At 45.2% G+C, this 27,804-nt stretch overlaps 1 protein-coding gene across 1 annotated transcript in view; it reads right to left on the bottom strand.

The window, feature by feature from the left end:
- Positions 1-27,804, bottom strand: part of KIF26B (kinesin family member 26B) — a 665,930-nt gene that overhangs the window by 33,731 nt on the left and 604,395 nt on the right. Inside the window, exon 12 of the mRNA XM_054994402.1 lies at positions 9,389-12,806. Within this exon, the coding sequence (XP_054850377.1) occupies positions 9,389-12,806 (3,418 nt within the window). The remainder of the gene's footprint in view (positions 1-9,388; positions 12,807-27,804) is intronic.

Below are 27,804 nucleotides of genomic sequence, written 5' to 3'. Positions count from 1 at the left end.
AATAGAGAGATCCACCACCTCTTTTCCCAGAAAACAAGCCCTGCTCAGAAGTAATTCATGAAAATCAAACAGGCTTTGTCCTAAAGAGATATATGAAAGATAATATCAGATATCTCCTTAATGCAATTAAATACTCAAGAAGAAAAGGTGAAAAAATTGTATTTATGTTTCTAGATGCTGAAAAAGTGTTTATTTATTTTATCTTATTTTATCTTATTTGTATTCCGTCCTCCCCACAAGCAGGCTCAGGGCGGATAACAGCATTAAAAACATTTAAAACATTCCATATAAAACATTTAAAAGCATCATACAAAAATATAAAATAGTAGTACTCTTTTTCTTGATGGCGGCAGTACAGTTAATTACAAATAGTGCAACAGTACAGTTGGACATAGCAGCAGCTTAAGAACAGTGGTGCGCAGCTCTCATAGGGAGGGGGTAGATGTTGTATCCTCCAGCCAGCGGAGGCCCAGCCTCAGCCATAAGCCTGGTGGAACAACTCTGTCATACAGGCCCAGAGGAAAGATAGTAGATCCTGCCGGGCCCTGGTCTCGGTAGACAGAGCGTTCCACCAGGTAGGAGCCAGGACTGAGAAAGCTCTGGCTCTAATCAAGGCCAGGCGGGCCTCCTTGGAGCCTGGGACTGATAATAATTTCTTTTCTCCTGATCGGAGGGTCCTCTGGGGAATATACGGGGAGAGACGGTCCTTCAGGTACGCTGGCCCCAGTCCGCACAGGGCCTTATAGGTCAATACCAAGACCTTGAACCTGATCCGATACTCCACTGGCAACCAATGCAGCTCGCGCAATATTGGTGTAATATGCGCCCTACTTGGTGCTTTCATAATGATGCGTGCCACTGCATTTTGCACCAGCTGTAATCTTCAGGTCAGGCTCAAGGGTAGGCCTGCGTAGAGCGAGTGATAGTAATCTAACCTAGAGATTACCGTTGCCTGGATCACTGTAGTTAAGTCACAGGTAGACAGGTAAGGGACAAGTTGCCTGGTCTGCCGCAATGTCATGAAAGCACTGCAAAGAATGCACTGTGGGACTGAGTTCTTGAATTGGATGCAAAGTATTTACACCAGTCAGCAAGCTACAATCCTAGTAAATGGTTTGTTTATGGAGAAAATTGAAATAACAAAAGGAACACAACAGAGGTGTCCAATATCACCACTATTATTTCTTATCGCCTTGGAAATCTTGCCAGTGAGAGGTAGGCAAGATAGAAGAATAGATGGAATAAAGGAGGGGAAAGAAATACATAATATGAAAAGCTATGCAAATGATGCGGTCATATCAATGAAGAACTCAAACAATTTCCTGACTTATGTAACGGAACAAATATTGAGATTTGGACAGTACTCTGGATTAAACATGGGCACGAACAGCATTACGAATGCAAAAAGACACAAATAGCCCGTTCGTCAGTTCGTGAACAAGCTGTTTGAGAGACCCCATTTTAGATGAACAAGTGGTAGTTGCAAGCCTCGTTCGTTGCGTTCGTCCACTGTTCGTGAAGCCAGACAGTCAGGCACCTTCAATCAATTCCCTTCGCAACGGAGTCAGGGACTGCGTGAACTCTGTCTGAACTCATTCTGTCACCCTGGAAACCCCAATCTAAGCCCAATTTAGCTTGATGGGCAGGTCTTCCTTCCGAGTATGGAGCTCCAAATTGGTTACACTTGGTTACATGGGAGCAGACACCAGGGGAGAGGGAGGGGGGAGGGGTGTTCTGTGGCTATGGGAATTCCAATCTCATCCCTGCAAACCCTGATAGGCCGTTCTGACTGCCAACCACAGACCTCCTGTGTTGCTCTATGGGACCTCTGGTTATAAAAGGAAGCATGCTTCAAGCTCTAGCTCTCAGTTTCAGCAGGCAGTGGAGTGGGAGAGAGCTGTTGCTAGCCTTTTGTGAGAGAGACAGGGAGAGTGCATTGGAGCTGGGATTCTTTGTGTGTTTGGAGTGATAGGGATATATCCCCTCCCATTCCAGGGCTGCTGCCAGGCCCTAGGGCCAAGCTCAGTGGGCACCTCGGCTGAGGGCTCACAATGATTATTATTATTATCAGTGCCTGATCTGGTCAGGTTTCTGGGAGTGGTGGGCTAGGGCTCTACCCCCTCCCTCTGGTTCCAGGGCTGCTACCAGGCCCTGGGGCCAAGCTCAGTGGGCACCTTAGCTGAGGGCTCACTCTGATTATCAGTGCCTGATCTGGTCAGGTTTCTGGGAGTGCTGGGCTAGGCCTCTACCCCTACCTCTGGTTCCTGGGCTGCTGTCAGGCCCTGGGGCCAAGCTCAGTGGGCACCTCGGCTGAGGGCTCACATTATTATTAGTCCCTTATCTGGTCAGGTTTCTGGGAGTGCTGGGCTAGGGCTCTACCCCTCTCCCTCTGGTTCCAGGGCTGGTGCCAGGTCCTGGGGCCAAGCTCAGTGGGCACCTCAGCTGAGAGCTCACAGTGTTCTTTCCTTTTCTTTCCTCCTTAATTCTTGTTTGCTGGCGCAATGAGGCTTTGCGTGGGGGCCAAGGTGGTCATGGAGGGTAGTGCAAAGATTTTCCCGGTTGCCCCATGGGAAGCAGCACTGGGCAGGGCTCTGGGGCAGCAGAGACTTCCAGTCCCCAAAAATCACCTGTGGGGGCTGTGGAGGAGGCCGAAGAGCTTTTGCCACTGGGGGAAGAGAAACTCTTTAAACTGTTTGAGGAGGAGGAGGGCGAGGGATCCATGGAGGAATGGTTCAATGAAACATCCATCCCGTCCCCATCCCAAACTCCTGGTGCTGTCCCTGCCTGCAGTCCACCCCTCACTCCGTCTTCCGTTGCCAGCTCCGCAGCACAGCCAGTAAGCGTTTGTCCTCCTTCCCCAGGAACAATTAGTGGGCCACGGTTCAAACTCTCTGTATGGAGGCCCTTTTGGGCCCTTCCGAATGACCCCCATGTGGTGAGGTGCCGTGTCTGTGATGGCCTGGTGCACAGGGGCAATGACCTGAAGCACCTGTCATCGACGGTCCTGATTAGGCACCTGAAGACGCGCCACCTGAGCCTGTGGTCTTCTTCCTCGGCCAGCGAAACATCCAGCAGGGGGAGACAGAGGGCTACCAGGTCTTCCAGGGTTTGTGATATGTTGTCTTGTGGAGCAGAAGGGCCCATTGCAGGACATCCTGTCATCCACGGACGTTCTGAGGAGGGGAGAGGAGCTGAGTCTCAGCTCCATGGAATGGAGTCCTTGCCCAGATGTTCTGGATGCTGAAACCCTTTAAGGAGGCCACCGAGCTCTTGTGCTCGTATGAGGCCAGCCTGGATCAGGTCATCCCCCTGATCCACGGGCTCGAACAGTTCTGGGCCAAGGAGCTCGAGCATGAGAAAGAGCTGCTCCCCAGGGTCTGGGAGTTTTTGAGGAGGATGCAGGCTTGTGTGGCCAAGCGCTTGTATCCTCTGCGCCACAAGGTGCCATACCAAATGGCCTCACTCTGTGACCCCCAGATCAAGGGCAGCATCGCCATGCAGGCAGGTCAGATGCAGCGCTGGAAAAAGGAGCTCCGTACAGCTGTGCTCCATTTCAAGAACGAGAAGGCAGGATGGAGGGAACCGGGCAGGGGTGTGGGGCAGGCGTCAGAGAAGGAGGAGGAGGTGGGAAGGAGGTGGGAAGAGAGCCACTCCAGGAGAGACCCAACCAAATGGCCTCACTTGATCTGGACCTTGTTGGTGGGCTGTGTGGTTGGTCACAGCACAATGGGCACGTCTATCTCAGTGGAGGACTCAGCAGGGGCTATGGTGCGAGAGTACCTTGCGGAGCCCACCGAGCCCCCCCATTCCAACCCCTTGGAGTATTGGGCGAGTAAATCTTTGTAACCCTTTGTCCTCCTCTCCCAGACAAGTTCCCATTCCTCTTTCAACCTCTCCCTCTCTGGATGGCACCAATATGACCCTTCCCAATGACCTCTCCTGTCCTGACCATCCCGTCCTTTCCACGAAGGCAGGAAGGTGAGTGATGCTGGTGACAGCCTCCACTAAGACACAGGAGGGGCAGACAAGCCTCTCCCGGAGCAGTCTGCGTAATCCTTCACAGTGGATGTTGGGGTCTTCCTTCCTGGTCCTTCTCCACAACACAGCTGATAAACCTTGGTCCTCCTCGCCTTGTCAAGTTCCCGATCCCTCTTTGGACCTTTCTGTCTCTGGAACCGCTCAGACCCCTCCCAACAGCCTCTGCTGTCCATTCCATCCTTTCTGCGTAGGCGGGAAGGTGGGAGATGTCAGCTGCGGTGGCTTCTGGGTGCGGGGAACAGCTCAGCTGCTGTTGCACATGCAGTTGTGCAATACTGTGGACCCTGTCAATGGCACCAGCTGTCCCCTCTGGGCAGGGGGGAATGGGTTCCACCATGACCAGTCCCGTCCTTTCTGTGAAGGCAGGAAGGTGGGTGATGTTTGCTACCACCGCTGACAAGATCAGTGGGTTTCTCAGCTCATGGCTCGGAATTTTGGGGGACTTCTCGGTTCTGCAGCGCAATGCGGCCACGAAGCCTTTGTCTTCGTCTCCCTGACAAGTTCCCTAACAGTCACTCTTTTAACCTCTCCCTCTCTGGAACCTCTCAGACCCTCCCAATGACCTCTCCTGTCCTGTTCATCCCGTCCTTTCCGTGAAGGCAGGAGTCCTCTCCCTGATGAGTTCCCAGTCCCTCTTTCAACCGCTCCCTCTTTGGAACTACTCAGATGCCTCCCAACTACCTCCCTTGTCCTACCCATCCCATCCTTTCTGCGAAGGCAGGAAGGTGGGTCATGTCAGCTGCTGCCACTGCCCCACGACTCAGTGGGTTTCTTGGCTCCTGGCTTGCCAATGAAAGGGTCTTTCCTGTCCTGCCCCTCGATGCGACCGGCAAGCCTTTGTTCCCGTCTCCCTGACAAGGCCCTGGTCCCTCTTTCAACCTCTCCCTCTCTGGATGGTGCCCAAACGACCCTTCCCCATGACTTGTCCTGCCCATCGCATCCTCTCCCTGACAAGTTCCCGGATGGTCCCTCTTTCATCCTTGCCCTCTGTGAATGGAACCAATATGACCCTTCCCAATGACCTCTACTGTTCTGCCCATCCCGTCTTTTCCGTGAAGGCAGGAAGTTGGGTCATGTCAGCTGCCACCGCTTTTGAACACAAGTGGCCGCTCAAAAGCTGTTGCTGATACGGTTGTGCCACACAGTGCCCCCCATTCCATGGCACCTGCTGTCCCCTCTGAGCAGGGGGAATGGGTCCCTCCCACCCTTTCTGTGAAGGCAGGAAGGTGCGTGCTGTCTGCTGCTGCTGCTTTTGGGCATGAGGGGCAGCTCAGGAGCTGTTCCACATGTGGTTGTTACACATGGTGCCCCCTATCCATGGGCACCTGCTGTCCCTCTGAGCAGGGGAAAATGGGTCCCAGCTGCAACACTTGTCCTTTCTGCGAAGGCAGGAAGGTGGGTGATGCTGGCAGTAGCTGCCTGTACTGCCTGCACAGGTAAGCTGTCTCTGAGTGGTGCAGATTCTGTGGAACTGCCATCTTCTGTAGGGTGCACTGAACAGACTGCCATGTCTGTGACGGCAGTCCAGTGGATGATGCGGGGGGCAGCCCACAGCTCCCCATGTGGGCACCTATCTGTCTACCCACAATCCCCTTTCCTAGGGAAACTGATGCCTCCCCTACAATGGGGAGGAGGCATCCTCCACTGCCTCCAAGGCCAGCACGTTAACCTCTGCTTCTACATGTTAGGGGCGGGCCCCACCTCCCACCCTTGGTTATTTCCTTCCAACTTTCTAATGTCAGGATAACACAGATATTTATGCAATCCATATGTCTCCCCAATATGCCCATACATGGTATCTGTCTCTCCTGTCAATCCAATACAGGCATTCAATGTATCCATGCATCCCTCTATCCTATACAGCTATCCCACACAGCTATGCACCTGTCTATTGAGAAACCTGTCTATCCCATGTACCTAAATGTCCAATGCTCCATGTCCAGCTGGTGTGTTTGGGTGGCAACAGCCTCTGCACCACGTGAGGTATGGACAACAGCATTGGCCCCATGATGTCCCCATCTGGTGGACGTATGTTGGTGTCCCTGACCCACCAGGGTGTGTGTTTGTGCGCAAAGTCTTCGCATATGCCATCATGTCTTGCTGGAGAGTTTTCTTTGCAGACTGTTGCTGGTTCATTTGGTTATGCAGCAGCCGCTGACATGACCCACCGTTATACTTTGGTGGAAAGTAGCCTCTAGGAAGCCTGGCAGGTGGGCACATGGGGGGTGCCGCTGGCAAGTGGCCAACCCCCCACCCCTAGAGGGGAGGCGGCCCACCACCACCTCCCCCACCCCGCCAGGCCCGGCAGCCATTGACCTCACCTACCTTCCAGCCTTGGCAGAAAGTAGCCTCTGGGAGGTCTGGTGGGCAGGCACATGGGGGGTGCTGCCAGTGAGTGGCCACACACTCCACCCCCTAGAGGGAAGGCAGCCCACCTCCACCTCTCCCAGCCCACCAGGCCCAGCAGCCACTGACATGACCCACCGTTATACCTTGGTGGAATGTAGCTTCTGGGAGGCCTTGCAGCCAGGCACATGGGGGTGCTGCTGGCGAGCGGCCAAACTCCCTGCCCCCTAGAGGGGAGGTGGCCTGCCTTCGAGTCCACCATGAACATGTTTGTTACTGTTCATCTGTTCGTGTTCGTCGTCAGCAATGAACAACAAACAGCGTGTTCATTTTTTTCCCCCATTCGTGCCCATGTCTACTCTGGATATAAGTTGAATAAAAAGAAAACAAAGATAATGTTACTTTTGACAACAACAGAGGAATGAGAAGAGATTGAAAAAATAACAGATTGGGCCGTTACTACAAAGCCAGTAAAATACTTAGGGATAAATGTATCAGCACAAAATGAGAATCTTTATAAGGATAACTATCAAAAAGTGTGGACAAACATTACTGAAGATTTGCAAAGATGGGGAAAATTGAACATTTCGTAGCTAGAAAGAATCTCTGCTGTTAAAATGAACATATTACCAAAATTGAATTTTTTATTTCAAATGGTCCCAATTCATATAGATCAAATAAGTGCCAGAAAATAATAAATGACTTCATGTGGAATGGGAAGAAAACAAGGGTAAGATTTAAAGTATTACAGGAGGACAAAAAACAAGGAGGACTGGCAACACCGAACATCAAATTGTATCACCAAGCGGCAGCACTAGTTTGGATAACAGACTGGATTACAAATCTGAGTAGTAGACACATTAAATTGGAGATAGCAGATGCTAAAAAAGGCATACACAACTATTTATGGCTTAAGAAGTCACTGAAATATATTGAAAAACAGGACAGGATCCATATACTAAGAGATGGACTATTTAAAACATGGTTTCAATGCAGAAATAGACTGAGCCCACTGATCTCCCCACTGATGTTGCCAATAAATGCTCATTATGACGCTGCCACTAGAAACAGAATTGATCAGCTCAACTATGAATCTATGATCGATAAGAAAGGAAATGTAAAAACTTGGCAAGAAATTCAAACTCAAGGCAAAATTATTCCATGGCTGATGTATCATCAAACAGTATCAAGGTTCAAAGAACAAATTCCTTTAAAAGGCTGCAGGTTAAGAGAAAAAACTGAATTTGAATTATTAATGTATGGAGATTTGAAGCATTTATTTGGGAAAATTTACAAAATGTTATTGCAATACCACACAGAAACGGAAAAATTAAAAATCTGTATGATAAAATGGATGAAAAACTTTGGAGAAACTATTCCGATGACTCTATGGGAAGAGCTATGGACTAAGGATATTTAAATTTACAGACTGTCAGTTATTAAGAGAGAACTGGTACAAAATGTTTTTTTAGATGGTATACTGCTCCCAAAGACATAGCAAGAATTAGTAAGGACTATAGTGAACAATACTGGAAATGTCAAAGCATGGATGCAACATTTTATCATTTGTGGTGGACATGTAAGGAAGCATGAAAATATTGGATAAAGATATATGAAAATATGCAGAAGATTTTTAAGCTCGGGTTACATGCTATTAAACATTCTACCAAATAATGTTACAAAAGAAGAGAAAAACCTTTTTCGTTACATGGTGATAGCAGCAAGAGTACTATATGCAGCAAAATGAAAAACAGATACGTGTCCTGATTTGTCAGAGTGGATAGATAAGATCTATGGATATGCATCAATGGCCAGATTAACTATTTATGTGCATGATAGACCAACAGCTGAATTTTGGAAAAAAATGGAAGGATTTCTTTGACTACTTAGGCTAAAATTAAGATTAAGGTAACTTGATACGAAGATAAAATGATAAAACACAGGGGAAATGATTAATTAAAACAGCTGATATTAAAGTTTGGGTATAAGTAACTAAGGAGAGGGAAGCAGAGCTACTATACGATGAAGTTGTGTTGTTATACATTCTGACTGTATCTTTCTATTAGTTTAATCTAATTTTAAATGTAGTGCTTGTATAAGTTTTTATGCACTTTCTACTATTATATCTTTTCTTTTTAAATAATTTTTTTAAATTAAAAAAGCACTAATTATTTTACTAAACCAGCTAGAGATGTAATTAGGAACAATGATGTCCTGCGAACTGAAGAATTATGTACAGTCAAACATCTTCCTTGTTCTAATCAACAATGGTCAAAGCTTTTACTTTATGAAAAAAATTAAGCGAGTTAAAACAAAATAGTAATTTCCATCAAAAGAGTGAATAAACTGTCCACACATTTGTAGCAGAATGGACTGTAGAGCCAGTTTGGTGTAGTCGTTAAGAGGGTGGGATTCAGATCTGGAGAACCTGGTTTGATTCCTCTCTCCTCCACTTGAAGCCAGCTGGGTGACCTCGGGTCAGTCATAGCTTCTAGCCCTCTCAGCCCCACCAACTTCATAGGGTGTTTTGTTGTGGGGATAACAATAACATATTTTGTAAACTGCTCTGAGTGGGCATTAAGTCATCCTGAAGGGAGGTATATACATCGAATGTTATTATTATAAAAAATGCCCTTACAAAAGAAATATAATCACAGTTTACGCTAGTGTAAATTACTTCTAGTAAAAGAAATGGTAAACAAGCCTCAGCAGTTGTGGACATGCATTTAGTTAGTTTTTTATGCTCTTTTTCTTAATTTCTTCATTATGTATTTACTGAAAAGCATTTTCAATGCCAGAGATTTCAACAGGAAAGACTTGAGAATTGGCTGAATAGGTATGAATGAGCATTAATAAAGGGTCAAAATTAAGCACTTTTATTAAAAGTACAGTGTGCATATTCTTCCAATGAAGAGACTCTCCTGCTTTCTGCAAACCTAGCATATTCTAAAATGTAGTTAGCATTTCTGAATGTTATTTTGTCTGGATGCAACCAAGGACATACCTGTATTTGGACGCTTTTTAGGGTTTTTGAGACTTCGGCAGCGCCCACTGACCGAGCTGCTGTTCTCGCTCATAGAGTCTTGTGCTGAAGAAGCACTCCCTGTTGCTTCACTGTCTCTCATCATGCTTTCGTACCCACTGCTTCCTCCACTGTGGTAGAACAAGGCTGTTTTCCCCATGGCAGGAGGCAGTTCCCCACTCAGGACACTGCTGTTGTCACTTCCATGACCACTGCTACAACGGTGAGGCTTCCTAGGTGGAGTGATCTTGCTGTAAGGTGAAGGCAGCAGGTGAACAGGCGGCTTCTCATCTCCATGAATCCCACCACGTTCATCAGTATCTGAATTCCGGCGTAACTGCAAGCCTCTGGTGCCTGTGTTACCCTGCAGGAGTTCTGAAATCCTCCCATTGACAGCTCTGAGAGGCAGTTTTGAAGAAAGTCCAGAGCCCCTGCTCCTGCTGAGAGACTGAGTGGACCAGGACATGTTCTTCCCATTTGGAGGCAAGCTTGAACTATGTCCCACAGACTGAGGAAGGGACTTGGTAGAAAAGCTAAGTGTTTTGGTGGTTGAGGCAGCAAGGTTTCTAGCCTTAGGACTGGCCAAAAGGAGCTTACTCACTGCAGAGATCTTTGACTGACTTGCCTTTGGAGAGGCACCAGCAGACTGAGAAATGCCTGAGTTTGTTGGTGAAGACATTGCACTACGACTGAGATTCCGTCCAGCTCTGGGCATTGTGGTATCTTTCCCAGGACTCATCTTAGAACTGACAGATGACAGACTCTCTGCTCTTTCCAATGAGAGGCACTCATAGTGGCTCCCACTAGACCTTCCCAGGGAATTGGTTCTGCTAGCCAGTTGTTCCAGTTTGGCACTAAACAGCTTACTGCTACTGTTAGTACTACTCTCCATAGTGGAACCCTTTTGTTTCCCATTCAGTTCATCAGGAAAACAAGCCAGAAAAGAAGCTGATTGGTTGGAAGGGCTTCCTGTGCTACTATTGCAAGCACTATGCTGAGGGCTGGCCCTATTTTTCTGATCCAAGCTAGATTTTCTCACAGGAGGCAATGGTGGTGTTCCTTTTGGACGTGTCAGAATACAGTGCTTGGGGGAAGCAATCCTTTGTTCTAGACTAGCTTTTGAAGACTGAGAAGCAACACCAGAGCTCATGGTCTTGTTCTCTTCAACAAAATGATATGGAACTCCCTCCAGTTCTTCTGGCTTGCTGCCCTTCTGGAATCCCTTTGTGAAGCAGATGTTCTTCATGTTTTCAGTGGAATGAAATGGGCTGTGGTTTGTAGCATTCAGTATTCCTGTTTCGCACCCATCTACAACTCTCTTCAGAGTTTCAGATCCTGGGGAGCTAGAGATCTCACTACTGCTGGTACTAAACCTGTCTTCTGCATTCTGCTTCTTATTCTGCTCTGGTACAGCTTCAGACTTGGGCCCAACACTTGCACTATTGTTTTCTTTCTTTACATTGTCTTCCCTCTTCAACCAAGGATCATCAAATTTTATCTCTTTTCTTAAACTGGATTCTTTTACTTCTTGAGGAGGTGGGATTTTTGCTGACAAAGATGCTACCGATACGTTTTCATGAGTTTCTTGAACCTTAAAGGGATTAACAGCAATACATGGATATACGGTGATGTTGGTCTTCATTGGAATGAAGCCTTCACAACTGCTTAGGCTTGTGGTGTTTGAAACAGTGACTGTAGTCTTTCCCAGGGCTGATATTTTACAGCCTTTGATAGGTGACATTTTATTAATATTTTCTTCAACAACTTCTGGAAGAACAAACATATTCTCAGACACTGGTTTTTGATTATCATTTGTACAGACCATGCTGCTATTCTGTACAGTCCTTGCAAGTTCAGACACAGGAGCTTCTGCCATTGCTTCCCCATGACCATAACATGCCTGTGCTATGAAACTGTGACATGATTGTTCTCCATCACTGCCGGTGCTCATTTCACTCAGCCATGAGCTAATAGACGAGCGCCGGCTTTCAGCCTCATCAGCTTTGTCATCCAGTCCCATTTTCGGAAGAGGCAGAAATTGAGTGATGCTGACCTCAGAAACAGGAGCTGTACTGGCATAGCATTCTAGATCTTCACTAATGCTACTGATAATGCTAACTGGCCTAGATCCAGAGGCCAAAGCCTGCACAGAGCAATCACTGTTAAAGCTGATAATACTTGTTGGCCGCCCATTCTCTAGAACCCCACTAATGGTTAGCTCTTCAACCAGAGTGAATACCAACTCATCCTCCCCATTCAGTTCTAACGGCTGCTGCACTGTGACCATGGTGGTACTCAAAATCTCTTTCTTTGATGTGGGAGAAAGAGATTGTAGGGTCTGCTCTTCATCATCCATTAACTCTCCAAAACCAACACTGCTGGAAGACACCGACTTTTTTATAATCTGAGGGCTCATTCCAATGGGTGGAGTACGGATCTCTGGCTGCATCAGAGATTCACTAGACACCATTCCAGAGTCCTTACTTAGTGATGATGGTGGAGGTCCAGGGTTGGGTAATACCCCTTTCTGGGTATAAACTTTGCATCTCTGAGAAGGAGAAGTTGGTGGCTTGTATTCAGATGTTTTGGAAAGACTTGCAATGCCAAGCCGTGGTGAACCCATTGGCCTAGGTTTGCCTTCTACGAAGCCACAGGTGTTAAGACTTTCTCGGCTGCTTTGCAGATCTGTATAGTATGCTTGTTGGGAAGAGGAAATATGGCTACTAGGACTGCCTGTAACACTTCTAGGAGAGGAAGGAGTGGAAGTATCATGAAGTACCCCAGTGTGAATAGGTGAGTGACTTCCCTGTATTTTGTTGGCTGCTGTATTGAGATTTTCCCTGTCATCTTTATCTGGATGTTGACAATCTGCTATGCCATCTTCCATGTCTTGCTCTGACATATGAATGGGCTCTGCCACTTGGCTGGACAAAGGGCACTTAGTCATTTGGTCTGAGTTAAACTGAACAGGAAGTTCTTCAAAAGGAAATCTGTCTGTCTCTTCACTGCCATCAATGCAGTCTAACCTCTCCTGCAGTTCTGCAAAAGTATTGCACTTCAAGCAGTCTTTTTCAGAGGTGCTGGAGGCTGTTTCATTCATTTCCTCCAGCTTGCCTTCATTTTTGGTTTTCTGAAGGACAGGAACTATGGGGACAAAATCCGGGGGGCCTTCATTATCTGTCAGTTCCTTGTCAGAGAGGGCCGTGCCATTGGGCCCCACATAAATTACTGTGTCACATGACTGTTCACTGCTAGATGAATAATCTGGATCGCTTGACAAGTGAAGAATCGGGAAGTCTGGATCAACCACATTTCGAGAATGGAAAGGTCTCAGCTGGGTTGGCCTCCTCATTCTCCCTTCTTCACAAGAACTTTCTCCTCCAGAAGAGCTTGATGTATACTATGAACAGAAAGACAAATTAAATGTCAGTTTCCCAAATGAAATACAGTCCCAAGGCAAGCTCAATAGCAGTGATGCATGTGTTGGCATTTTTAAACATCTCTACTGAGAGGTTGCTCAATTGTGGCTGTTGTGGGTTTTCCGGGCTGTATTGCCGTGGTCTTGGCATTGTAGTTCCTGACGTTTCGCCAGCAGCTGTGGCTGGCATTTTCAGAGGTGTAGCACCAAAAGACAGAGATCTCTCAGTGTCACAGTGTGGAAAAGATGTAGGTCATTTGTATCTACTCAGGAGGGGAGGGGTTGAGCTGAGTCATCCTGTCAGAGTTTCCCAGGGTGTGGAATGCTAATGGCGGGAGGCTTCACTGTATCCTGAGGAGGTTCTTTTGCATATGGATTGGTACTTGATGTGCTAATCTTCTCTGCAGGGCTATTGTCGGGGATAGAATGTTTTGTTAGCCTGGTGCTTTTCAGAACTGGAAACCATGCTCTGTTCATTCTTAAGGTTTCTTCTTTCCTGTTGAAGTTTTGCTTATGCTTGTGAATTTCAATGGCTTCCCTGTGCAGTCTGACAAAGTAGTTGGAAGTGTTGTCCAGTATTTTGGTGTCCTGGAATAAGATACTGTGCCCTGTTTGAGTTAGGCTATGTTCAGCCACTGCTGATTTTTCAGGTTGTCCAAGTCTGCAGTGTCTTTCATGTTCTTTTATTCTTGTCTGGATGCTACGCTTTGTGGTCCCAATGTAAACTTGTCCACAGCTGCAGGGTATACGGTATACTCCTGCAGAGGTGAGTGGGTCTCTACTGTCTTTTGCTGATCGTAGCATCTGTTGTAGGTTATGCTTTTTCATAAGCTTTCCCATCTGATCAGTAATTCCTTTGATATATGGCAAAAACACTTTTCCTGTAGGAGACTGTTTTTCCTTGGTTGTTTGATTCATCCTGGGTTTGATTGCTCTTCGGATTTCATTTCTGGAGTAGCCATCCGAAGAGCAATCAAACCCAGGATGAATCAAACAACCAAGGAAAAACAGTGTCCTACAGGAAAAGTGTTTTTGCCATATATCAAAGGAATTACTGATCAGATGGGAAAGCTTATGAAAAAGCATAACCTTCAAGCAGTATTCAGACCCACCCAAAAAATACAACAGATGCTACGATCAGCAAAAGACAGTAGAGACCCACTCACCTCTGCAGAAGTATACCGTATACCCTGCAGCTGTGGACAAGTTTACATTGGGACCACAAAGCGTAGCATCCAGACAAGAATAAAAGAACATGAAAGACACTGCAGACTTGGACAACCTGAAAAATCAGCAGTGGCTGAACATAGCCTAACTCAAACAGGGCACAGTATCTTATTTCAGGACACCAAAATACTGGACAACACTTCCAACTACTTTGTCAGACTGCACAGGGAAGCCATTGAAATTCACAAGCATAAGCAAAACTTCAACAGGAAAGAAGAAACCTTAAGAATGAACAGAGCATGGTTTCCAGTTCTGAAAAACACCAGGCTAACAAAACATTCTATCCCCGACAATAGCCCTGCAGAGAAGATTAGCACATCAAGCACCAATCCATATGCAAAAGAACCTCCTCAGGATACAGTGAAGCCTCCCGCCATTAGCATTCCACACCCTGGGAAACTCTTACAGGATGACTCAGCTCAACCCCTCCCCTCCTGAGTAGATACAAATGACCTACATCTTTTCCACACTGTGACACTGAGAGATCTCTGTCTTTTTGGTGCTACACCTCTGAAGATGCCAGCCACAGCTGCTGGCGAAACGTCAGGAACTACAATGCCAAGACCACGGCAATACAGCCCAGAAAACCCACAACAGCCATCGTTCTCCGGCCGTGAAAGCCTTCGACAATACATTGCTCAATTGTATTCATCCATTCACCAGGAATCTGGTGACTTTTCCCATACTAGTGGTTTGTGGTGAGGTTGAGAAAATTACCAAGCACACATGGCAAGGTGCTCTGGCATTTTAAGCAGCAGTAATGGTTTGAAGCAATTACCACATCTGTCTGCTTGTTCATGTGCATTGGGACTCAACAGCATCAAAGCAAGTAAAAATACTTTCTAAAGTACATGGTTCTGTCATAAATCTTAACTCTGCAAATGGTTTTGTTCCTTTGTAGTACATGCCCTACAAAAGGGGGCAATATTTTTTCCATTTTGCAGATGAAAACTAAAGTTCACTGGCAGTGACTTCTTCAAGGCAACACAGTCCTTGGAAGAGATCAGTGCTGGTCTTATAGGAGATATTCATGGTCTATTCGCTTACCTACCAGTTTACTTTGGATTTACGCTGACCCTCAATAGTATTCATGCTTGAATAAGGTAGTCAGTTGGACAATACCTACAAAAATTCAAAGTTGTTCTATAATACATAGAAGAAAAGTGTTTGAGGCTGGAATCCTAAGCATACTTGTTAAGAACTACTGAGTGTGGTCAGAGACACTTCTGACTAGACATCCTCATTTTGTTTGTTAGATTGCTTATTTATGGTCCACCTTATCCACCGTGTACACAGTGTAAGGCCATGCAATCAACAGCTGAGACATTCTATAAACAATACAATAGGGTATGCATGGCAGAAATCTGCTTGTTTATGGAATGCATCGTAGATTCTGCCCCCTTTGACAATTATGAAATGCTTTTCAAAGCCCAAGCTTATAATCACTTACACTAAATGCTTTCATTGTCCACACTGGTGATACTTCAGAGGGCATTGTTTAGGGACTGAAACCTATACTCACCAAGGCTTATAAGTTAGCTGAAACACAGAGATGAAAACAAGGAGCATTTTTAAAACAGTTAGGCTGTTATTTGGAAATATATTCCATTTGAGTGAATTGCTTTGATCTTCTATCGCTACCCTTAGGCTTTTTCCATTCCATTCTTGTGGAATATTCTACCAACTGACTGAATTCTTAATGCCCTTTTCCTGGGAATAAGCTCCATTCCTTCTGAACAGACCTGCTTAGGATTGCTCCCTAAATATTCTTATTCTAGAACTATGGTTGAAGAGCTGCTTCTATTCCTTGGCTTCAGATCACAGACAGGTTAGCCACAGACTACATTATGCTCTATGCAGTAATGACTCTGTTAAATATATTCAAAATGAAATTAGGATTGTATTGGAGGAATGCAAAAGTATGGGCTATATGCATTCAAATGATAGACAGATTAATTTGTTGGATGTTGTGGTTAACATAAAGGACAGAAAGATTTTTACAAATGGTATAAGAAACCCACAGATAAAAATTCATTTCTTAGTCTCCATCCATTTAATCTAAAATGGAATTTGCCATACAGGATCAGGAGAAACTGTACAAATGTACAGGACTTCCACAGACAGTCTACTGTTTTAAGACAGAATCTGATAACTGGAAGTTACCTGTATCAGGTGCTGCAATCAGCACATGCTTGCAACAGGGTACAATTATTGCTAAGAAAAAAACTGACCTTGGGAGACTAACATGAAACCTCACCTTCAACCAATTAAGTATTAATCTAAAGAAGAGCATATGTAGACACTGGTACATTTTAGGTGATATTCCTATATGTGACAAGAAACCTGAAATTTCATTTAAAAGAACAATCTAATTTAAAAGATTGATTGATACACAGTAACACTTATCAACCTGTAAATTCACAGTGCTTTTTGTTGGGCATTTTCCTTGTGATAATGGCTAAAGAGGGTATTTTCCTTGTGGTAATGACTCATTCTGCAAATTCATCATTAGCATCAAATTTTTAATTAATCCACCGGACAGGGAAGTATACACTCTGAACAATTTTACCACTTGTAATTCATATGAGGTAATGAATATTATTAAATGTTCATGTAAGAAACAGTATGTTGGCAAAATACTAAGAAAACTGAGAATAAGAACCACAGGGCATAAAAGCAATGTTCATCTTTAAAAAATAATGCCCCTCTTGTTCAACACATTTTACAATACAAACATAGCTCTACAGACATTGTTCTGGGCTGTTTTTAAATTTGAAAGCCGCAAGGACAAGTGTTATTGAAAAAAGAAATGGAAATGATTTTCGAACTAAAAATTCTGGTATCTCAAGGATTAAATAAGAGTCTAGAGTAGAGATGGGAACGAGCCAAAAAAAATTAATGAACCAGTGGATCGTGGTTCGGTACCGGCGATGATCCCGAATTAATGAACCTCAACGAACATCTTCCGTTCCCGAACCAGATCGTGGATCATGGATCGTGGAGGCCAAAACGGGGAGCACTGCTATTCCCAGCTATGTGGGAAGGTGGGTGCTGGCGGCGGCCATCGGGCCTGGCGGGTATGGGGAGGCGGCGATGAGCCGCCTCCCCTCAGGGGGCGGGGGGTCTGGCCGCTCACTGGCGGCACCCCCCATATGCCTTCCCGCCAGGCCGAAGTGGAGCACGCTGATATTCTAGTCAAGAAAGGAATGTGGGTACTGGTGGCAGCCGCCGGGCCTGGCAAGCACGGGGAGACGGCAGAGAGCCACCTCCCCTCAGGGGGTGGGGGGTCTGGCCGCTCGCCAGCGGCACCCCCCATGTGCCTGCCTGCCAAGGAGCACACTGGCATTCCCGGCGCAGGCCGGAAGGTGGGTGCTAGCGGCAGCTGCCGGGCCTGGCAGACATGGGGAGATGGCGACAAGCTGCCTCCCCTCAGAGGGCAGGGGGTCTGCCCCTTGCTGGTGCCACCCCCATGTGCCCGGCCGCCAGGCCAAAGAAGAGCGTGCTGGTATTCCCTGCGCAGGCAGGAAGGTGGTTGATGATGGCAGCCGCCGGGCCTGGCGGGCACAGGGAGGCGGCGTAGAGCCACCTCCCCTCAGGGGGCAGGGGGTCTGGCCACTCGCCGGCAGCACCCCCCATGTGCCCGCCCGACAGGCCGAAGTGGAGCGCGCTGGTATTCCCAGCGATACATGAATGGTGGGTGCTGGCGGCGGCCGCTGGGCCTGGCAGGCACAGAGAGGCAGCGTTGAGCCGCCTCCCCTCAGGGGGCAGGGTGTCTGGCTGCTCTCGAGTGGCACCCCCCATATGCCTGCCCGCCAGGCCGAAAAGGAGCGCACTGGTATTACTGGCGCAGGCCGGAAGGTGGGTCCTGGCGGCGGCTGCAGGGCCTGGCAGGCACGGAGAGGAGTTGGAGAGCCACCTTCCCTCAGGGGGCAAGGGGTCTGGCTGCTCGCTAGTGGCACCCCCTATGTGCCCACCCGCCAGGCCAAAGTGGAGCATGCTGGTATTCCCAGCGATACATGAATGGTGGGTGCTGGCGGCAGCCGCCGGGCCTGGCGGGCACAGGGAGACGGCAGAGAGCCGTCTCCCCTCAGGGGGCAGAGGGTCTGGCTGCTCACTGGTGGCACCCCCCCCCATGTGCCCGCCTGCCAGGCCGAAGTGGAGTGCGCTAGTATTCCCAGAGTGGGTGGGAGAGGACCTGTCATCATGAGGAGGGGGAGGGGGAAGATCCCCCAGCAGCTACAGGTCCTCAACCGAGGGTCCCACTGAGGAGTAATACAGTGGCAGCCGACAGCACCCACCTTCCTGCCTTGACAGAAAGGATGGGAGTTGCGGGAGACATTCCCACCCAGCTGAAATAGGTCCCACCAGTCCTGTTGACAGGGATGCCTCCACATTGTCAACCGACTGTATCCATACACAATACAATCAGCTGCGTGTAACCAAGGAGGGAGCAGTAACAGGGTAGTCCCTCGTGAAGCAGGGCCTGACCTTTGTGGAAAATAGGGGATGGGCAGGACAGGAGGCATTGTTGGGACGGGTCAGAGTGCTTCCTGAGAGGGGGAGACGGAAACGTGACAGCAGCAGCAGCAGCAACAGCTGACATTGGCCACCTTTGCGGGAAGGACATCAGACGAGGGACCCATTCCCCCCTGCTCAGAGGGCTCTGTGTTTGCGATGGATGGGGGCACTGCGCAGCGGAACTATATGTGCAACAGTTCCTGAGCTGCTGCGCAAGTGCCCAAAGGAGGCTGCCAGCAGCAGCATGACCCACCTTCCTGCCTTGCTGGAAAGGATGGGAGGGAGTGGACCTGTCATGTGGGGGGTAAGTGGGAAGATCCCCCCACAACTGCCAGACCAAAGAGGAGTACACTGGTATTCCCGGCGTGGGAGGGGGAGGTCGTGTCATTTGGACCGGGGGCCTGATCCCCCAGCCACCGCGGGTTCTCACCTGAGGGTCCCGCTGAGGAATAGTGTGGCGGCAGCCAGCTCCTGAGCCATCAGCCTCGAGGTTGTAAGTGGCGCTGTCCCGGACCCCGAGGGGACAACCTCCGCCAGTGCCGCCTGCTGGAGCGCTCCGCTCTCAACAGCATCACCCTCAGGGCAAAGTGATCCTCCCACTGACCCCTGCTCAGAAGAGCGTGTGGCCCCCTTTCTCCCTCCAATGGATGTTTCACTGGGTGAGGAGGGAGACAGGCTCGGGTGGTGCCTCTTCAGGTGGCGAGTCAGGGCCGTCGAAGACAAGTGCTTTGGGTTTTTGCCCCTGCGCACCAGAACATCACAGGCACAGCACCGAACCACACGGGGGTCATCAGGAAGGGCCCATTTGAGTAAATTGTTGTTTTGTTTGATGATAGCTGTTAATGTTAATAAAATTATTTTTTTTAAAAAATGGAAGGGCCCGAAAGTGCCTCCATATGGAGGCCTTGTAACACCGACCGCTAACTGTCCCAGGGGAAGGAGGACGAACGGTTACAGGCTGCGCTGCGGGGCTGGACATGGACGACGGGTTGAGGGGTGGACTGCGGGAGGGGACACCACCTAGAGTTTGGGATGGGGATGGGAGGGATCTTTCATAACACACATACCATTCCTCCAGGGATCCATCACCCATCCACCCCTCCTCAAAATGTTGAGATTCTCTCCCTCCTGTGCAAAAACCTCTTGTGCCTCCACAGCCCACATAGGTGAATTGGGGGGAGCAGGAGGACTCCCTGCGGCCCCCGAACCACACCCCAAACTGCTTTCCACAACTGAACCAGGAGGACTGCCATCGCACTTCATCCCACAACCACCCTTGGCAGCCAACACAGGAAGACTCATTGTGCCACCAAACTAGAATTAAGGAGGACAGGAAAGGAGATGACTCTGTGTGCCCTCTGCTGTGGTGCCCACTGAGCTCGGACCAAGGGCCTGGCAGCAGCCCTGGCACCAGAGGGAGGGAAGGAGGGACTAGAGCCCTAGCCCACCACTCCCACAGATCTGAACAGATCAGGCACTAATAACACTGTGTGAGCCCTCAGCTGAGGTGCCCACTGAGCTTGGCCCCAGGGCCTGGCAGCAGAACTGGAACCAGAGGGAGGGAGGGACTAGAGCCCTAGCCCACTGCTCCCACAGATCTGAACAGATCAGGCACCGATTAATAATAATCAATATGAGCCCTCAGCCGAGGTGCCCACTGAGCTTGGCCCCAGGGCCTGGCAGCAGCCCTGGTACCAGAGGGAGGGAGGGACTAGAGCCCTAGCCCACCACTCCCACAGACCTGACCAGATCAGGCACTAATGTGAGCCCTCAGCCGAGGTACTCACTGAGCTTGGCCCCAGGGCCTGGCAGCAGCCCTTGCACCAGAGGGAGAGAGGGACTAGAGACCTAGCCCACCACTCCCACAGACCTGAACAGATCAGGCACTGATTAATAATAATCAATGTGAGCACTCAGCCAAGGTGCCCACTGAGCTTGGCTCCAGAGCGAGGCAGCAGCCCTGGAACCACAGGAGATAGATCCCTATCCACCAAAGCCAAACTCAATTGTACTCTCTCAGTCTCTCTCCCCAAAGGCTAGCAAGTGGCAAGCAAGAGCTCTGTCCCACTCCACTGCTTGCAGAAAGTAAAACCCAGCCTGGGAGCCCATGGCTATTTATAAGCATGGGTCCCATTCAGCAACACAAGAGGACTGTGTTTGGCTGTCAGAGCTGCCTATCAGGGTTTGCAGGGATGAGATTGGAGTGCCCATGGCTACAGAACACCCCTTCCCACTCCCTCCCCTGGGTGTCTTCTCCCCACTTGTAACCACTTTGCAGCTCCGTGGTTGGAAGGAAGCCCTGCTGATCAAGGAAAGCTGGGCTTCCATTCTAGTTTCCAGGGCGACAGAGGGAGGGCAGACAGAGCTCAGGCATTCCCCTGGCTCTGTTGCCAGGGGAATAGATTGCTGGCGCCTGACTGTCTGGCCTCCCGAACCGAGCCTGAACGACACGATCCAGGCCTCTCCCAAGCGCTGGTTTGTTGGCCATGGACAATCACGAACCGCCGGGTCATGATCGCGCGATTGCCATTTTCTTGGGGTTTTGACATTCGTAATGCAGTTTGTGCCCATCTCTAGTCTTGAGCTGTTATCTATAGGTAAAAGTGTGAGACAGACCAGTTCACTTCATTTTCAGAACAATTGCTACTGTGGATAGTATCTGATACTATTATATAGGTTAGTTGTATATATACTTGTCCACTAATAGTATACTTGTATACTATTAAAAATTTGAGGTATTGTATATAATACTGCTTTAAGATTTACGTCAAAATCTTAGTAATTCCTGACATAAATCTTAAAGCATTATATACAATACCTCAAATTTTTAATACTGCTTTAAGATTTATGTCAAAATCTTAGTAATTCCTGACTTCCAGCTTGGGATTAATGACGATCTGAAGGAGCCCAAGTCTGGGCTGTCCGAGGCACTGTTTTTTTTGTAAAGCGAGGTGCCTGAATGCCTGCTGCCGACCCAATTTCAGGGAGAAGTTGGGCTTGAATGCTTCGCAACCCCGAGAGAGTGTGATCTCGGTGAGGGGGGGTTCTGAATCAAGGATTCTCCCCACCACCTTGAGGTCCCCTCGGAGAAGGGTGAGCTAACAACTCTGCAGTACCTCAGGAGTCATTAATTGGCACAAGATCGTCAGAAACCAAGCTTCAGTAACAGCTTTGACCAAATATAAGTGAATGAAACAGCGCAGACAACCCACAGAAATGTTGGAAGGTAAAGATAATTATCGGACTTTATAGATTAAACAACAGTAAAAAGACCAAGATAAAAAAAGTTAAAGGGACAGAATCTAATAGAACAAATGTCAAGGATTAATTATTGAGAAAAATTTTGAATGTTGGTGAAGTTTTAAGTACAAAAAAATGGAAAAGAAATATTGTTTATGCATACCTGCAGTTAGAAGTGAGATAAGCAGCGTGAGAGAAGAGCTGGGCTGGAGAAAACATCGCAAGATGGGAAGCAAGCAGGGGAGCAGAGAAGGTCCTGCCTAGAGAGGACAGCAGAGGGCAGGAAGAAAGAAGATCGACTAGAAGAAGGAAGACCCGGAAGCAAAACAAAGGAACTACTGGAAAAGCTACAAGGACTTCAGGAACAGGAAGTACGCCATTTTAAGTGAGGTATGAAGTAAAGCCAGTAATCAAAAAGACAAGGTTAAGAAACCATAGAGAAAAAACGCCCAACATTTTGGATTTAAAAGGAACTATTTTTAAATTGTTAAAAAAGACATTTAAATATACTGAAAGGAGAGAAGGGCTATAGAAGTCAAAACGGATTTAAGAAAGAGAGCGGATACGTGGGGAGATGCGAAGCAGAGCCCCACGATAGCTGGAAAAAAAGCAGAAAGAGAGTGGCAAGCTCAAGTGGATGCATCGATTGAAGGATTAGAGAAAAGAGTGGCGGAGAATCACAAAGAATTGTTGCAAAAAATGCAGGAAATGCTTTCAAAAGACTTAAAAGATATGAAAGAGGCTATTAAGGTGGAGGTAAAATATGTTATCAAGGAAGAGGTAGTGGGATTGGCAAAAAATATAGATGCAATAAAAGGGGAACTGCAAGCAACTAATAAAAAAGTGGAGGAGGTTGAGCAAAAGACTAAGGATCTTGCAATGGATATAAAACAGGGAAATCAAGGGATACAAGGAAGAATGGTGTTGATGGAATGTAAGGCAATGGAAAGGCAATTAAGATTTCGCGGCGTTCAAGAATCAGAAACACAATCTGCACAAGAACAAATGACAGAAATAAAGAACCAGAAGTAATATCAATAAATATGGATCTCGCATATCGAATTAATTCAGCTTATGCACAATGTAAGAAAATACCAAGAGATATTATTGTCCAACTAGTAACAAAGAGAATGAAAGAAGAAATTGTCAAAAGGCATTTTGAAAAGCCCTTAACACTGGATGGAAACAGAATTCAGATTATGAAAGAAATGCCAAAAGGTATTCTCCAGGAGAGGAAAAAATATAGAGAATTGACCCAGAAATTAAGAGGAAAGGATATCAGGTATAGATGGGAACTACCAGAAGGACTGAGTTTTTACTATAAAGCCTTAAGAGTTATCATCAAAACAAGAGAGCAGATGGAAAAAAATTTTGAGGAAAATGCAGAAGATTTTTCCAGAACATTAATATAGTAACACAATGGAGTACAAATTAATATTGTGGAATGTAAATGAACTAAACTCACCCAAAAAGAGAAAAACAATTTTTCATTGGCTAAAAAAAACAAAATTGTAATATAATTTGTCTACAAGAGACTCATATTAAAGATCAAGATATTAAATACCTAAAAAATAAACAATTAGGAAAAGAATATATAACATCGTCTAAGCAAAAGAAAAAAGGAGTAGTGATTTATATTAAAGAGACTATAGATTCTAAATTAATTTTTCAAGATCAGAATGGAAGATACGTGGCTGTGGAAATTAATGTAAATGCAAAAAACATTGATAATAGGACTTTATGCACCTAATGGTGCAAAAGACCAATTTTATAGAGAAATAATGGACAAACTGGATCAGGACTCATATGAACAGATGATAATGGTAGGAGACTTTAATGCTGTTGTGGACTTACAGATGGACAGGGAGATCAAAGGAGGCAACAAGAAATCTGGAAAGTTGCCAAAAGTATTTTTTGACATGGTCCAGCAAGAACAACTTGAGGATGTATGGAGAAAAGAAAATCCTAAAGCCAAAGACTTTACATACTACTCCACGAGGCACTTATCATTTTCAAGAATTGATATGATCTGGACATCAAAAGAGCTGGCTTTAAATACAAAAAAAGTGGAAATTCTGCCAAGGGTGAGTCCAGATCATAATCCAATATTATGGAAAGCAACAATGGGTTGGAGAAGGTTAAGATGGAGAATAAATGAAGATCTACTACAAAATCAGGACAATTTGAATTATTTGAAAGTGGAATCAAAGCAATTTTTTCAAATAAACAACAGTAATGAAATTTCAATCCAGATGGTATGGGATACATATAAGGCAGTAATAAGAGGAAATTTATTTTTTTTAAATAATAAGGACAAGAAAAGAAAGCAACAGAAATGGCAAGAAATTCAAGAGAAATTGCACCAAAAAGAACAGGAGTTAAAGAAAAAACCTGGGAAAAATCAATAAGACAGGAAATCAAAATACTGCAAGAGCAAGTAAGAGCCATCAGCAACAAGGAATTGGAATGGAAGTTAAAGGTATTAAAACAGAAGTCATTTGAAGGTGCAAACAAACCAGGAAAGTACCTAGCCTGGCAACTGAAGAAGAAAAAAGAGCAGAAAATTATTAGCAAGATAATTTATTTATTTATTTATTTATTTAATTACATTTTTAGACCGCCCTCCCCGTCAGACAGGCTCAGGGTGGTTTGACAACAAATTAAAAACAGTAAAAACATTATAAAAACATTAAAACATTGTATAAAAAACCATTAAAATTGGCGGGTGTAGAATATTAAATATTAAAATGCAGCATTGTCCTGCATGGGTGGTGGAAGGTCTTCAGTGGTATGGCCAGCGAGAGGACAGCATAGCCCCCACCAAATGCCCGGTGGAACATCTCCGTCTTGAGGAAGGAAAGGAATTGAAGGATCATCAAGCAATTAAATGGGCCTTCTATAAATATTATGCGAAACTATTCCAAAGTAAGGCAGTGAATTTGGAAGAAATAGATCGATATTTCCAAAAAATAGACCTACCAAAAATATCAGAAGAAATGAAACAGAGACTGAATGCTCCAGTAACAGAGGAAGAAATTTTACAAGCAATAGAAGTAGCAAAGATTGGAAAAGCACCAGGTCTGGACGGAATCACAATTCTACAAATTCTACAAAGTAATGAAGGAAGACCTTGTACCGATATTAAAAAATATAATGAATGATACACTTCAAGGAAAAGGACTTCCAGATACATGGAATGAAGCGAGCATTGCTTTGATCCTGAAAGAATTACTAGACTTGACAGATGTGAAAAATTACAGACCAATTTCACTTATAAATAATGACTATAAAATAATGGCAAGAATACTAGCAGACAGACTTAAAATATGGCTAATGGACTTTATAGGAGAGGACCAGGCTGGATTCCTACCAAACAGACAACTAAAAGACAACCTGAGAGTGGTTATAAATGCCATTGAATATTTTGACAAGCAGCCAGACAAAGAAGTTGGCCTTTTCTTTGCAGATGCAGAGAAGGCCTTTGACAACTTGAACTGGGACTTTATGTTCGCATTAATGAAAAAGATGGACCTAGGTAAAGAATTTATAGAAGCAGTAAAAACAATATATAAGGAACAAAGAGCGACAATCTGTGTCAACGACGACCTGACAGAGAAGTTTGAAATAAGAAAAGGTACAAGACAAAGATGTCCACTATCACCGTTGTTATTTGTGATGGTCCTAGAAATATTACTAAGGCAGATCAGAGAAGATGATAATATAAAAGGAATAAAAATAAAGGGATCTTCTTATAAGTTAAGAGTGTTTGCAGATGATGTGATGTTTATAGCAGAAGATCCACTACAAACTTTGCCAAGATTACTTGATAAAATTAAGGAATCTGGAGATTTGGCAGGCTTTTATATAAACAAAAAGAAGTCAAAAATAATAACCAAGAATATGACCAAGAAGAAGCAACAGGAACTGAGTGAATTAACAAACTGTGAAGTGGTACACAAGACTAAATATTTGGGAATAGAGCTGACAGCTAAAAATATTGATTTATTTAAGAACAATTATGAAAAGCTCTGGACACAAATTGAAAGAGATATGATAAAATGGAATAAATTAAACTTATCGTGGTTTGGTCGGATTGCCACAGTCAAAATGAATGTGTTGCCTAGAATTATGTTCCTAATGCAAACAATACCAATTATAAAAGACAAACAACAAATTGAAAAATGGAAGAAGATATCGGAATTTGTGTGGGCAGGAAAGAAACCAAGAGTAAAGATGAAAGTACTTTGTGATGCTAAGGAAAGAGGTGGAATGCAGTTACCTGATCTTCGACTTTACCACAAAGCGATATGTCTAGTCTGGTTAAAAGAATGGGTGTCGTTAACCAATCATAAATTACTAACTTTGGAAGGTTATAATAAACTATTTGGATGGCATGCATATATGTGGTACGATAAGTATAAAATGGATGCAATGTTTCAGCACCACTATTTGAGAAGAAATTTACTGTTGACTTTGCTAAAGTACAAAAAATTTATAGATCAGAAGAAACCACTGTGGATTATACGAGCTGAGGTGATCAACCCAAATTTAGAATACAAAGGAAGAGAAAGGCTTACCCTCAAGGACCTAGCAGAAGTAGCAGATAAGGAGGTGAAACTCACACCAAATGAGGAGTTGCCATTCAAATATGGTTGGTTACAATATAGACAAATTAAAGACTTATTTGACTCAGACCAAAGAAAGACAGGTTTTAGAACCAAGAATTCAGAATTTGAAGAACTATTGTTGGGAGATAATAGTAAAGCAATTTCTAAAATGTACAAATTGTTATTGAAGTGGTTTACAGAAGATGAAACAGTCAAGGTACAAATGGTAAAGTGGGCTATAAATTGTAATAATGAAATAACGATGGAAGCATGGGAACAACTATGGAAAAATACCTTAAAATAACAACATGTACCAGTATAAGAGAGAATGGCTATAAAATGTTATTTAGATGGTATTTAACACTGAAAAAATTAGCCATAGCCAATAAACAGCTATCTAATAAGTGTTGGAAATGTAAGGAGCATGAAGGTTCTCTATTTCATATGCGGTGGACTTGTCGTAAGGCTAGAGACTTTTGGACCAAAATATGTGCTGAGATGTCTTTGATACTTCGCTATAATCTTGCTAGAAATCCAGAAATGCTGTTACTGTCTTTGCATTTGGAAGATGTTAACAGAAATGATAAGATATTGTTATATTACATGATGATAGCAGCTAGAATAATATATGCTCAGTACTGGAAGAGAGGAGTGATACCTGAAATTGAAGAATGGACAAGAAAATTGTTGTACATGGCTGAAATGGACAAACTAACAAGAAACTTGAAGGATCAAGATCCAAAAGCATTTTTGGAAGATTGGAAAAAGTTGAAAAAATATATGGAAACGAAATGGGATGTTAAGGGACAATTATGGTCTTTTGAGGGGTTTTAATGATACTAAGTAAGATAAGATATAGTTAAGATCTTTACTAATAACAAGATAAGAACAATTTTAGTATAGAAATAATGTGTTACTAATAACGGGGGGTTGGAGTGCTGTTGGAAGTCAACATCGAAAAGGGGGGGAAGGGAGGGGGTGGGGAATATATTCATGGGAATTGAAATGGATTATATTTGTATCTTAATTTGACTATATATTGACCCATCCAATACAAATTTATTATAAAAAAAAATCTTAGTAATTCCTCTATAATACAATTTTACATTCTGTGGCTCTGTGATTCTGGATAGTTTTATACTTTGTACATGCTCAGTATCTACTGTCTTTTAAAGTGTTTCTTTTTCTTTTAAGTGTTTTTAATGACATGTTTCACTGATATTTTTACAGACCCTCCTGAAGAGACGTTAGCAAAACACATAGGGGCAATATATTGAAATAAACCATTTTCTCAATGTACCGTTGTTCTTTTATTTCTTGTTCTGTACTTGGTGCAGTCTTCTTCTCTGGCTTGTACTGAGTCAGACCATTGGTCCAACTAGCTCAGT

The sequence above is a fragment of the Eublepharis macularius genome, chromosome 1 (genome assembly GCF_028583425.1).
Source record: "Eublepharis macularius isolate TG4126 chromosome 1, MPM_Emac_v1.0, whole genome shotgun sequence".
Classification (NCBI taxonomy): domain Eukaryota; kingdom Metazoa; phylum Chordata; class Lepidosauria; order Squamata; family Eublepharidae; genus Eublepharis; species Eublepharis macularius.
This window is presented reverse-complemented; position numbering and strand designations above follow the sequence as displayed.